Source organism: Salvia miltiorrhiza, chromosome 4 (genome assembly GCF_028751815.1).
Source record: "Salvia miltiorrhiza cultivar Shanhuang (shh) chromosome 4, IMPLAD_Smil_shh, whole genome shotgun sequence".
NCBI classification, from domain to species: domain Eukaryota; kingdom Viridiplantae; phylum Streptophyta; class Magnoliopsida; order Lamiales; family Lamiaceae; genus Salvia; species Salvia miltiorrhiza.
Window position 1 is genome coordinate 5258550 of NC_080390.1, and position 12610 is coordinate 5271159.

The window sequence follows — 12610 nt, forward strand, 5'->3', positions numbered from 1 at the left end:
TAAAAACTATGAGTATGAGTGTGATTAGAAGTGAGCAAAATATTTGAAATTGAATAATCTATCAGTTCAAATTGAAATATTAAAATACAGTTTGATTTTTTGTTTTTTGTTTTGTTAATTTAGTTTGGCTTCTTTATATTTTTTTAAATAAGTTTTCTGATTTGATTTTTTGTCAATCAGTAAAAATAAAAAATTTAATTATATTATTCCCCCGTCCCACTAAAAATCGCATGTATTTCATTTTGGGTGATCCCGTTAAAAGTGACATGTTTCCATAATTGACAATATTTAATCCTTCAAAAAGTGTCGGCCATATCACTTTTAATCAATTTACACATTTTCTTAATTTGTGTGTCCAAAATTTTTATTGTCACTTATAATGGGACGAAGTGGTATATAATATTTTTTTTTTGATCGAGAAGTGGTATATAATATTAACATATATATAATTAATGTACTCCCTATGTCCCAACTTTTAGTATCCAATTGAGAATGTCACTAATTTTAATAAAGTGGTTGGATGTATTGTGGTGCAATAAGAGTCTCATCTTTTATGTGAGTGTTAACATAATTAAAATGGAGTAAGGGTCCCACATACTTTTACTCAAACTAGAAATGTATGTCGGCCATAATTTTTGAGTGTTAATAATAAGTCGACAAAATGAATTACTATTATAAATATAATTCTTTCGTCTCATCTTAGTTGGCCTAATTCTTTTTGGTATGATTATTTAGGAATGTAAGATTGTATTATAAAGTATGTGAATTCATATTTTTTGTAATAAAAAATTATTATCAAAGAAGGAAACATACTAAGTTGAATGGGACGATTCAAAAATTAGGTCAAGGGAAGTAAGATGGAGGGAGTATCGTATAATATTTAGGCATGAAGATTAAGATAATGTGTAATTAGTAGATAAAATTGATTGATATAAATTATTTAAATATGGGGTAATTGCCTGTAAATTCCTAACGTTTACACGGAATTGGTTTTTGCACCTTTTTTTATTTTTCTTCTTTTAAATACCTAACCTTTCATTTTTGTCTGGAATTTGTTCGGTGACCGGTTTTTACTAACACCGGCGCCGGAAATGCCACTGTGGCAGCCGGAATTGATGAGGTGGCAGCCGGAATTGACACCTAAATATATTTTTTACATGTGGCAAAAAAATAATAATAAAAAAAAACAAAAAAATTCCAAATCATCATCTTCCCCAACCTAATTCACCTCTCCCCCCTACTTCCCCTTTCCCCCTACCCGCTGTTGCCGCCGCCGCCGCCATTCACCGCCCTCTGCCTCTCGACGCCGGCCGGATATCACTCCACCGATGTAGACTTTGCAGACGACCAAAAACCCCAGGTCGTGACCACCCGCTCCACTGGATCTCGCTCCACCGCCATGGCATACTCCAGCCGCCCCCTCCACCTCCCCAGACCTCGCCGGCCTTCTCCTCCCCCTTCCCTCTCTGAAATTTCGGCGACAGCAGTGGCGAAGCCGCCGCCATCGTCTCTCCCTCAAACCCCATCTCGGCACTACAACCCAAAGCCCTAAATCCCCAAATCCGACCCCCACCTCGGCACCGCCACTTCCCCCTCCCCCTCCCCAGACCGCAACGGCCAAATTCTTCCTCAACAGACGGGCAACAGTCAACAGAGGCACCTCCGCCTCCGCCTCTCTCCCTCCACACCAGCACAACTCCCTCCCCGCCGGCCCGCACCAACATATCCAAAATCCAAAAACTTAGAAAACCAAAAATTCGAATTCACCATAAAATTGCATAATTTTAAAAACTCAGACGCTGAATTTCGTGCGCCGCGTCGCCGCTGAAGTCCGGATTTCAGAGCTTGGATTCGAAGAAAACAGAGGGGGCTCGACTCTTCTCCCTCAAATTGTGTGCTTCTGTTTGGGAGTGGCGGTGGAGGGTGAGGGAAGGCGAGGGGGCGGCGGTGGTGGTGATGGCAGAGGGTGGGGGAAGGGGAGGTGGCGGCGGTGGAGGTGGCAGGGAGCGGCGCCGGTGATCAGTTTGGGGTGGGGGGAAGGGGGAAAACGGAAAAGACGATTGGGGGGGGGTTTCATTTTCTTTTTCTTTTTCTTTTTAATTTTCTTTCCACATGTATTTTTTATTTTAAATTTCTTTAGATATTTTTTCCTCCACCATATTAATTTCCGGCTGCCACAGTGGCATTTTCGGCGCCAGTGTCAGTAAAAATCGGTCACCGGACAAATTCCAGACAAAAATGAAAGGTTAGGTATTTAAAAGAAGAAAAATAAAAAAGGTGCAAAAACCAATTCCGTGTAAACGTTAGGAATTTACAGGCAATTACTCCTTTAAATATTAAATATAAAAAGAGAATATATTATAAAAAAGAATGAAATATTTATAATGGGACGTTTTATTATAAAAAATGATATATTTATACTGGAACGGAGTAAGTATTTATCAATGAACTTGAAGCAGAGTTTGCGAAAAATCCAGCAAGAAATTAGTAAAATAAGAAAATTTAGCGAAATGCAAAGAGCAAGATTACGAAGCATGATTCCTGTAATTGTGACCGACAATAATAAGAGACGTTAACAGCCGTCCAAATGGTGGGACCCGCCAAGGGAGGGGGGTTCAAGCATGTGGCGCGAAAATGGTTGGCGTCGATTCCGATACCAACCAATTTTTCCCACTCGCATGTGGGGGCCGCCGTCACCGTCAACGTTAACGGCTGCAAAAACAACGTGGGCCTGCCTGTGGGGTGAGGGTGGGGCCCACTGCTCTCACGTAATCTTCATGTCTCGCGTTAATTCGTTTCATTTGCTATTAGTATTCAATTTACGAATATTCAAATTGAATGAGTTCAAATATCTGACACAATACTGATAATAAATACTATGAAATCGAAATTCTGGAGTGATAAAGTCAAACCAAGCAAATGTTTTGGTTTTCAATTAATTATTACTCCCTTCATCCCCAAAAATTTATGTCAAAAATAACGCCACAAATTTTATTAAAAAATAGTAAAAAAATTAAATAATAATAAAATTATATAAAAATAATTTTTAGAAAATTATAATTATATACTTTATTCGTCCACAAAAAGTGTGGACACAGATTTTAATAAAAATATTAAAAGATGTGATTTTAGTGTTAAATGGTAGTATTGAACTCATCAAATTATAAAAGTAAAGAGTGAGTATTTTGTAAATATTGAGCGTGAATGAGTTTTGAAGTATAATGGAGGCTACTAAAAACGAATGGAGTAATTAATAGTGAATCATGTACAAAATAAAAACTAAATAGATAGAGACAATTTTTTTGGGGACATATAAAGTATGATATTGAAAATCTATTACTACGATTTTGGCAAATTCGAAATCATAATTGAAATGAGTCGATGTGGATGCGCAAAGAGTTCATCATTCTCTAATTAATAACCACTCTGTCCATTAAAGAACTTTTAAGAAATGAGCGACACGAGTTTTAAGAAAAAAATTATGGAGTGTATTAAGAGTAGAAAAAAAATTGTTTAGTGTATTGAGAGTGCTAATTTTTTTTTTGAAATTATAGTCCAAAAATAAGTTCTACAATTTTTATACTTTATCAATTATCCACTCCAACCTAAATATTTTTTTTTCTTTTTCTATTATTATCATATATTTTTAATTACTTAATGTCAAATGACATCTTTTTATTTGTTTAAAAAGGGTTATGTTAAACATTGGTCTGTACTCTGAAGACACAATCGGTTATCACCTTATCAATATTTTCTTTGTTTAAAATTTTTGTCTCATTCTCACAACCGATTGTGTGGGTTATGAATCAATATTTTCTTTGTTTAAAATTGTGGAGAAAGGGGGAGGAAGCGACGATAGATGGTTCATTGATCACCTTCAACACAGTCTCGGGGATGGGATGAATACAATGTTTTGGGAGGACGTGTGGGCTGTTAACAAACCTCTCAAGTTCTCTTTCCCGAGATTGTATAACTTGTGCTCGAATAAGAAAGCCCTCGTCGGAGAGAGTGGGTTTTGGGAAGGAGAAGAGTGGGTGTGGTCGGTGAATTGGAGGAGGGATTTGAGGGAAATAGAGAATGGACAGGTGGAGGAACTTTTGAGACTTGTTGCTGCTTTTGTCCCTTCTACAGGTTTAACTGATGGATGGAGTTGGAGGGCAACTACGGACGGTAAATTCTCAACAAAGTCGGCTTATGATTTGGTGGCGGCTTCCAGTGAGGCGCAACAAACTCAACCGGCTGAGATGGCTATGGTTTGGGAGGCTCCAACATCGCACAAAGCCAAGGTGACAGCGTGGAGATGTCTTAGAAATCGTTTGGCTACCTGTGACAACTTAAGAAGACGACAAATTCAAATTAGCTGGGAAGAGAGAGGATGCAACGCCTGCGTCGCTGGAGAGGAGACGACGGAACATCTGTTTCTTCATTGCCCGAAAGCTGCGGCGGTGTGGGACCAAATCTTCCAATGGATACACATCAAAACGGCAAATCCTAGAGGTACTCTCCATCATTACACTTCCTTCATCTCTGCTGCCAAAAAGAAGAAAGGAAGAAGATTGCTAAATGCGTTATGGGTGGGAACGGTTTGGACACTATGGGAAAAAAGAAACGAGAGTCGTTTTCAAGGAAAGATTTGGGATATTGAGAGACTTGTTTTACAGATCAAGGGTAGACTTTGGAGTTGGAATGAGGTCTATAAAGTTTTGGAGTTGAGAATCCCTTTCACCATGTGGTGCTCAAAGGGTTTCAATCTTTCCTTCTTGTTTTGATTGGCATCTCTGGTGCCTTGCTTTTAATCTTAATAAAATTTTAATTTTACCGATCAAAAAAAAAAAATGAATAAACATATTCTAACTATTTTAGGAGCACATACTGAGATTTGAGAGAATAAATGTGACTTTTAAAAATAGTTTTTTTAGGGTGTGAGCTGTTAAACTCAAGAGTGTAGTGTCAATCTTCTTCAACGCTTCCTTCTTGTTAATCAACGTTAATTATAAGGTCTGAGCTTCTTTATTGATTTGTTAAACTCGACTATCTCCTACTACGTCAAGATCGTCGCAATCTGGGCTTGACTCATTCATAATCTATCAAGATCATTAAGCCTCACTAAAGTAAACAATAGATTCATTTATACTAATGGGCTTTTAGGCGCAACAATCTTGTTTTTTTTTCGAATGAACATTATCCCACTTTAAATGACCCAAAAAAATTAGACACGAAGATTAAGAAATGTGTGATAAAGGTGTAAAGTGGTGGTGGGACAACCCAAAAAGTAGTGTTAAATACCTAATTTTATTTCTAAATTTGGGTTGAGTCATTTGAAGTGAGACAACCTAAAATAGAAATTGAGTCATTTGAAGTGGGACGGATGGAGTATCTTTTATGGGCTGCACGAAACCATTGATATCAGCATGGAAATATGATTTTGAACACAAAAGAGTAGTGTTATTTGGACAAAATATGTTTGGACAAAAAAGGTTAAATACTTTAAAAAATTATTTATTTGTTCAAATTTAAAAAAGATTTAGTTAATTTTATTGTTTTCTTCGTATTGTAGTTTTTTTTGTATTTTTTAATTTTATTATGTTTTTGTAATTTTTGTACTTAAAAAAAGTAATTATTAAAAAAAAAATTTAAAAATTACAAAAAAATTACAATATGGAGAAAAAAAAAACTAACTAAACTCTTTTTTATTTTGAACCAATTTTTTTAAATAAATCAATTTTTTTAAATATTTAACCATTTTTTTTATCTAAACATATTTTGTCCAAACAACATTATTGAACATATAAAACCATGATAATAAGTCTAAAAGATAACAACAATCATTACCTAATTAAGGAAGATTATAAATGATTACGCATCTATAATATGATATCTACATCGGCTGATTTTGATCGAAATTACCAACCACCTAAAATCGTGATAAGTATGATAAATTGACAAATTTTTATGAATTCACTATAAAATACAAAATCGGTTTAGGTTTTTTTAATTTTTTGTTTTGTTCTCGGGTTGGGAGTTGTCAATATCATAACAATAAATCTATGCAGCCACATTGTGGCCACCCACACACTAATATAATAAAAACAATCTCGATTTATTTAATTTATTTTTTAAAATAAAAATATGATTTAATTATTTTATTATATTCTCTACATTGTACTTATTTTTTTATTTTTTTGCACTTTTTATTTTAAATTTATTTTTTAATAAAAATAAAAAAAATTGCAAAAAAATAACTACAATGTAGAGAATATGATAAAATAACTAAATCTTATTTTTATTTTAAAAAATAAGTTAAACAAATTAAATTATTTTTTATTTAGGTAAATTGTGGATGGCCACGATGTGGCGTTTAGCATTACTCATATCATAATAGTAGATTACTAAAACCTATGCTATCAATGTATACAAAATAGCTAACAAATGTGGGAAACTTTGTCATAATTGGTACACGAATTATCAAACGAAAAAGAGTTTTTTTGAGTAGAGCAGGATGAGGATGAGGATGCCTTGCTTTTATTCTGTGCTAATTATTATACTTTATGGAACCTTTGTTACTTGATCCACGCTCATGTCCATCGAATAAATGAATAAAGTTACATAAAAAAGGCAAAACAATTCACTAAAGGAAATTAATGAAAGAGTAACAATTACTGCAAGTATTAAAATATCCTTTTTCCTCGTTTGGGCATCATTATTTATCACCATCTTCTTCACACTACTCATAATTATATAGCTACCTTTTGTATTGCCATTCATTCTTATAATATTAATTCTTTATAATATTAATTAGATTTTTTAGTATATATTATTTTATTTACGATAACACAATATCCATTATTCTCTTATAACAAAAGTATTAGTAATTGATATTTGAATAGCTCACACACAACTTTATTTGTTTATTGCCCTATTTCTATGTAATTGTTTTGCCTACCTTTAAGATAATATATAGTACTTGTTAATGTATATTTATAAAATTGCGGTGGATTAAGCTTAGCTTTAGTGAACGGAGAAATGTAGTTTGAATTTAATTATTGGAAAACGACGTTTCTTTTTTTTCTCGTATATTAAAATAAAAATAACAGAAAAGCAATACATGCATATTTATTTGGTTGTTGACTTATTGTATGCTAAAACAAATCCAGAAGCCTATCAACCAAATCCACTATCTAAATGACGATATTAAAATAGTATTTAGGCGTATTAGATTATGAATACGTTGTTTCGACAGAGAGATAATAATAAAAAAATATTAATCATCAATAGTTTATGGTAATTCATATATGATGAAAACATCTTTTTGTAGAATGGTAACAACTATGATATGTGACATATATTCTCCCAAAATTTTATTAGAATGTCCATTACGTACCAACTAAGTGCCTAAATTTAAGATTAATTGTCATAAAGAATATATGAGTTGTAGTTTATTTTGTAACTTTAAGACGGTTTTAAATTTTCCTCAAAAAAAAAAAAAAAGACGGTTTTAAATTACGACAATCAAAATACGAATTCCCATTTATTTCGGTATATTTTTTTTAGGGGAAATCGGTGATTAATATTGAATTGGTAAAATTTGTTTTAGCCAAGTTTATTACAACCAAATAACATTGCTCGACCTTTTCATTGAAAAATATTGAAAGTTTGTATAGTAATTTATTTAAATTCAAAAATCATATTTTAAAATGCAACTTACTTAATTGATATTTTGGAAAGGAAATAATTACCCTTTTATGTAATTATAATACTTACTATATCATCTCACATAATATATAAAGGACGGGCAGTCTCTTCTCTCTTTAGTTTTTGATCAAACAATTTAGTTAATTTGATTAGAATTATTGTCTAAATCAGCTTCGGTATAAGTATTAAAAAGAAAATTTGGTAATTTGTTAGTTAATTTTTTTAAATGACTTTCCCAACTCCCAATTTTTTTTTATTATATTCCATTAATTCATCGTATTTTAATTCTTTCATTAAGATTTGAGTGAGTGAATGTTTCTATTTTCGGACGGTAGAAATTCGCAAATGCAATACGGTCCGGAAAGCAGATGTAATGATTAAGTAATTAATCCGAGTAATTACCATCTTTAATTATTTTTAATTTTTAAAACACAATTACCTGTTTCTTCGTCACATTTATTATTTATTGAAAAAAATCCCCAAAAAGGGAAATGAGAGGTCTAAAGGGATAATAAAACCTCTACTTTTAACAGGGCAGAGAGAGAGTGAGAGGAGAGAGAGAGAGATTCCTGAGTCTCTTTCCTGTTAGCGAGAACAGCCTCATCTCTGGCTTGATCTGCGTTTTGCACGACAATGAGGCTGCCGGCCGAGAGTTCCGGAGTGGTGGAATGCAGTGGCGGCGAGAGTACTGCGGCGGCCGGCGAAGACGGCGGCGGCGGCGGCGGCGCTGTGGTGGTGGTTGGAGTGAAGGTGGACTCTCGGAGTAAAGAGTTGCTGACTTGGGCGCTGGTGAAGGTGGCGCAGAGTGGCGATCGCGTCATTGCTCTTCACGTGCTGGATCCCAACGTCGGTGAGAAATTTTACAGTATCGCTTCCGCTCACTATGTGCGCAATGTTTTTCTAAAATCTCTACACATATTTTTGGTTTTGGAGTGGTTCAACTTGTGTTAAAAATGCTGAATTCGAGCTGTCTTCTTTGGTGAAATTGTGAAAAACTAGTATTTGTTTAACCGTCGTAATTTGAGGCTCTCGAAATTGCATAGCTGGATAATTGCATTTCCGAGTTCGATATTTTAGTTTCTAATTTTGTTGCGGTTTAATTTTGGGTGGAGAAGAGAAATCGGATTTGCTTTCGCTGGTGAAGACTTTTGATTCCATGCTGGCTGCTTATGAAGGTTTCTGCAACCTAAAACAGGTATTTCTGCAATCCTCTTCTGATTCTGTATTAAATTTCACGTCTGCTGTTTCTAGCTGTATTGAATCTAGATGTGCATATTTTTCATTTTATGTTTTGAGTCGTATAGAATTTCTGCTACAAGTTCCTTTGTTTATATATTTGCTTTTAGTTTGAAGGTATTTATATATGTTACTTGTTTTACTCTCTTCTATTGATGCTGATTTAATTTTTTTTACTGCTTCTTAAAAGGTGATGTCAAGTAAATTGAATCGCTACAGGATTTTTCCTTTGCTGCTTCTTTTGTTTATATTTATTTATTTAAATTTCTGGAGTATCATGTGTTGTGTTTTACAAATTTTAGGTTCAAACTGTATCTATATGTTTGGAATTTAGATTTCACTTTCGTCATTCCTGCATAATATTTTGGTGGTGAGTGCGAGCTACAAATTCATCGGTCGATCTTGACAGCCTCTTTATGCACCATAGCCTCTGTCTTAATGAAATTAGCAAATTTGGGCAGGTGGATTTAAAGCTCAAGGTCTGTAAAGGTTCTCCAATTCATAAAATCATTCTCCGGGAAGCAAAATCATGTGGAGCAACAAGTATAATTCTTGGCGCTTCAGGAGTTGATCACAAAATTAGATCAAGGACCTCAGTTGCCAAGTATTGCGCCAAGAATCTTCAAAAGAATGTATCAATTATATGTGTTAACAATGGCAAGATTGTTTTTGGAAGAGAATCAAATGCTTCTTGTGTCTCGTTGCTTGGAAGTGTTGATGTCAGGCGACCAAGATCAAGGAAGAGGAAATTGTCCAAAAGCCCTCTAAGTCTGCCACCCCAGAGACTTCTAACATCATCCAGCGATGAAACTCCAAATGTTTCAATGGCTCTGGTACCCATAAAAACTCGCGAAATGCCTGAATCTAAATCAGGTTGGGCAGTATTGCGCAAGTCCTTTTTTCATGGACTTAGACTACCCGAATCTCCATCTTGTAAGAAGTCATCTGTGATCCGATGGATATTGAGATTACCGAGTCGACAATCTGATGCAGCTACTATTTATCCTGATCAGAAACAGACTACTACATCTGATACATCTGAATGCATTACAAATTCGGACCCAGAGAACGGAGCTATTGTACTGTACTCAGTTGATTGTAACTCTAATCTTTGTTCATCTAATATCTTCTCGGAAGGACTCAATGCTCTTACAGAGAAGTACTCAAGTGCATGCCAACTGTTTAGCTACCAGGAGCTCTTGTTAGCTACGAATAATTTCTTACCTGGTTTGTCCTGTCATTGGTTCACTTATTAGTTCACTCTTTCTTCTCATGTGTCAATTATTGATGTATGCTATCTTCTCAGAAAATTTGATTGGAAAGGGTGGAAGCAGCCGGGTTTATCGAGGCTGTCTACCAGGAGGTCAGGAATTAGCTGTCAAGATACTAAAACCATCAGAAGATGTACTGAAACAATTTGTTTCAGAAATTGAAATAATTTCGTCTTTGCGTCACAAGAACATAATTTCTTTAGTTGGCTTCTGTTTTGAGGAGGACAAATTACTACTAGTTTATAATCTTCTTTCTAGAGGGAGCCTGGAAGACAATCTCCATGGTACGCATATTTGTTTCTTCCTGCTTATCATGTGTACGGTTTAGCATCATTCGATCAATTTGTAACATTATCTCTTGATTACTGCTTTCAGAATTCGATGCTGAAAAGTCCAACAAAAAATTTGGTTGGGACATGAGGTATAAAGTTGCTTTGGGAGTTGCAGAGGCACTAGACCACTTACATAGTTCAGCTGAACCAATTATTCACAGAGATGTGAAGTCTTCAAATATTCTTCTTTCAGATGATTTTGAACCACAGGTATTACAAAATTCAACTCACTCATTGCCTTGATTTGATTTCTGGTGTACTACTAATTCTGCTACCGTTTACCTTACAGTTGTCGGATTTTGGCCTTGCATCATGGGCTTCAAGTTGTTTACAGCATATGGGTACCTCAGATGTTGCTGGCACATTTGGGTTAGGTTTTATAGCCTTTTCTCAATACATAGTTATTGGCTACAGAGGATACAGTTTAGTAATATGTTTATTTTGCAGCTACTTGGCTCCAGAATATTTTATGAATGGAAAGCTAAACGAGAAACTTGATGTCTATGCATTTGGAGTTGTACTTCTGGAGCTATTATCGGGAAGAAAGCCGATTAATGATGGATCTCCGAAGGGCAAACAAAGCTTGGTGATGTGGGTAAGCATGCTTTTACCTGAAGTCTGGATGTGTTTACCTTGTCTTTTAGTTCAAATCACATCGGAATGTTTTCAGAGACCTGTTCCTTTTCAAATTGGCTCCAAAATGATTCCTCTTTATTTTCTTTAATACTAGTTAGTTTCTAAGCAACCGAGAAAAGACAAGCATGTGCAACTGATGTGGCTTTACTTAAAACTTTCTTAATTCAGGCTAAAGACATTTTGAAGGAGGGGAAAACCTCAGAACTCGAAGACCCAGAGTTGGTTGATGCTTATGACCAAGAACAATTTGAGATTATGGTCTCAGCTGCAACCTTGTGTACCAGACACGCACCACAATCTCGTCCTGAAATCAGCCTCGTAAGTAGTATTAACTCGAGTTTTTTGTTCGAGAATGGTTATATCGGTCATGATTCTTTGACACTCTGCTGAAAACAGGTCCTCAAACTCCTTCAAGGCGATCCAGCAGTGGTCGAGTGGGCTAGGCAGGAAACCAAGACTTGTGAGGACTTAAATGTAATCTATAACGAGCAATCGGCTACAGAGATCCAGTCCTTCATTAACCTTGCACTTCTTAATTTAGAAGACGATTCCGCGTCTACAAGCAGCACCGAGCTGAACATATCCGTGGAGGATTATTTGGGGGGCCGATGGAGCCGTTCATCAAGCTTCGACTGAAATGTAGAGCATAATGGAGTCGGAGTGTGTACATAGATATAGAGGCTTCATTTGTTGTGTATTGCGAGGTATTGGACGAGAGGATCTCTATCCCCCAATGGTTTTTGACCTCCTCCTTGCCTAATTTTTCTAGTCATATACAGTGTTTAGGTTACATAATTGGCAGCGTCAAGGAATGCCAAACTATTGCAGTTTATGGGTATAAATGTAGTGCTTACTAAGTGGATGTTGGTTGTTTATTGTGTTTAGATTCATTTCAATTACTAGAATTTATTAATTCCCAATTAGGGTTTACTGATGTGGAATTAGGATTAGGATTTAGAGAGTGGTGGTTTGATCTTGACCATATTTGTGGAATCTGATTCTATGCTAAGATTGTTTGTCCTTGTGTGCTTGTCTGGTAAGGGTTGGTGAATGTTGAGACACTTTGAGTGATTAGGTGAGTTGGTGTTCACTTATACGAGAATGTACACATGTTATTACCAACTACTATTCCGAATAAAAAGGTTTTTGTCGTTTGAGGGTAGAGAGAGAGAGAGAGAGAGAGCCCCACCTCATAAGTCATACACAATCTTCTTTTTCTTCAGCAAATAATCCACTTTTTTGTCGGCATGTACAGTACAGTAAAAAAATGTCGGTAACTAAACACTGGATCTCCACAACCCATCGATTTACAAAATCCTGCTCAATATAAGTTGCTGAAATTTTGTACAAGGAAATAATAAAATTGAAAATTTGTGCCAATGCAAAAACTATCTAAAATAAAGGACATGTGTCGAGCATCCACAGTGTTGAGAGTGAATATCT

At 35.3% G+C, this 12610-nt stretch overlaps 1 protein-coding gene across 1 annotated transcript; it reads left to right on the forward strand.

Annotated features, from left to right (window-relative positions):
- Positions 1-8178: 8178 nt before the first annotated feature.
- Positions 8179-12087, forward strand: LOC131022369 (protein kinase STUNTED-like). The gene is made up of 9 exons (XM_057951820.1): positions 8179-8542; positions 8808-8887; positions 9390-10155; positions 10235-10483; positions 10575-10741; positions 10821-10900; positions 10979-11126; positions 11336-11485; positions 11564-12087. Exons 1-9 carry the CDS (start codon positions 8326-8328, stop codon positions 11801-11803), a joined length of 2097 nt encoding a protein of 698 aa, XP_057807803.1. The 5' UTR covers positions 8179-8325; the 3' UTR covers positions 11804-12087.
- Positions 12088-12610: the final 523 nt, after the last annotated feature.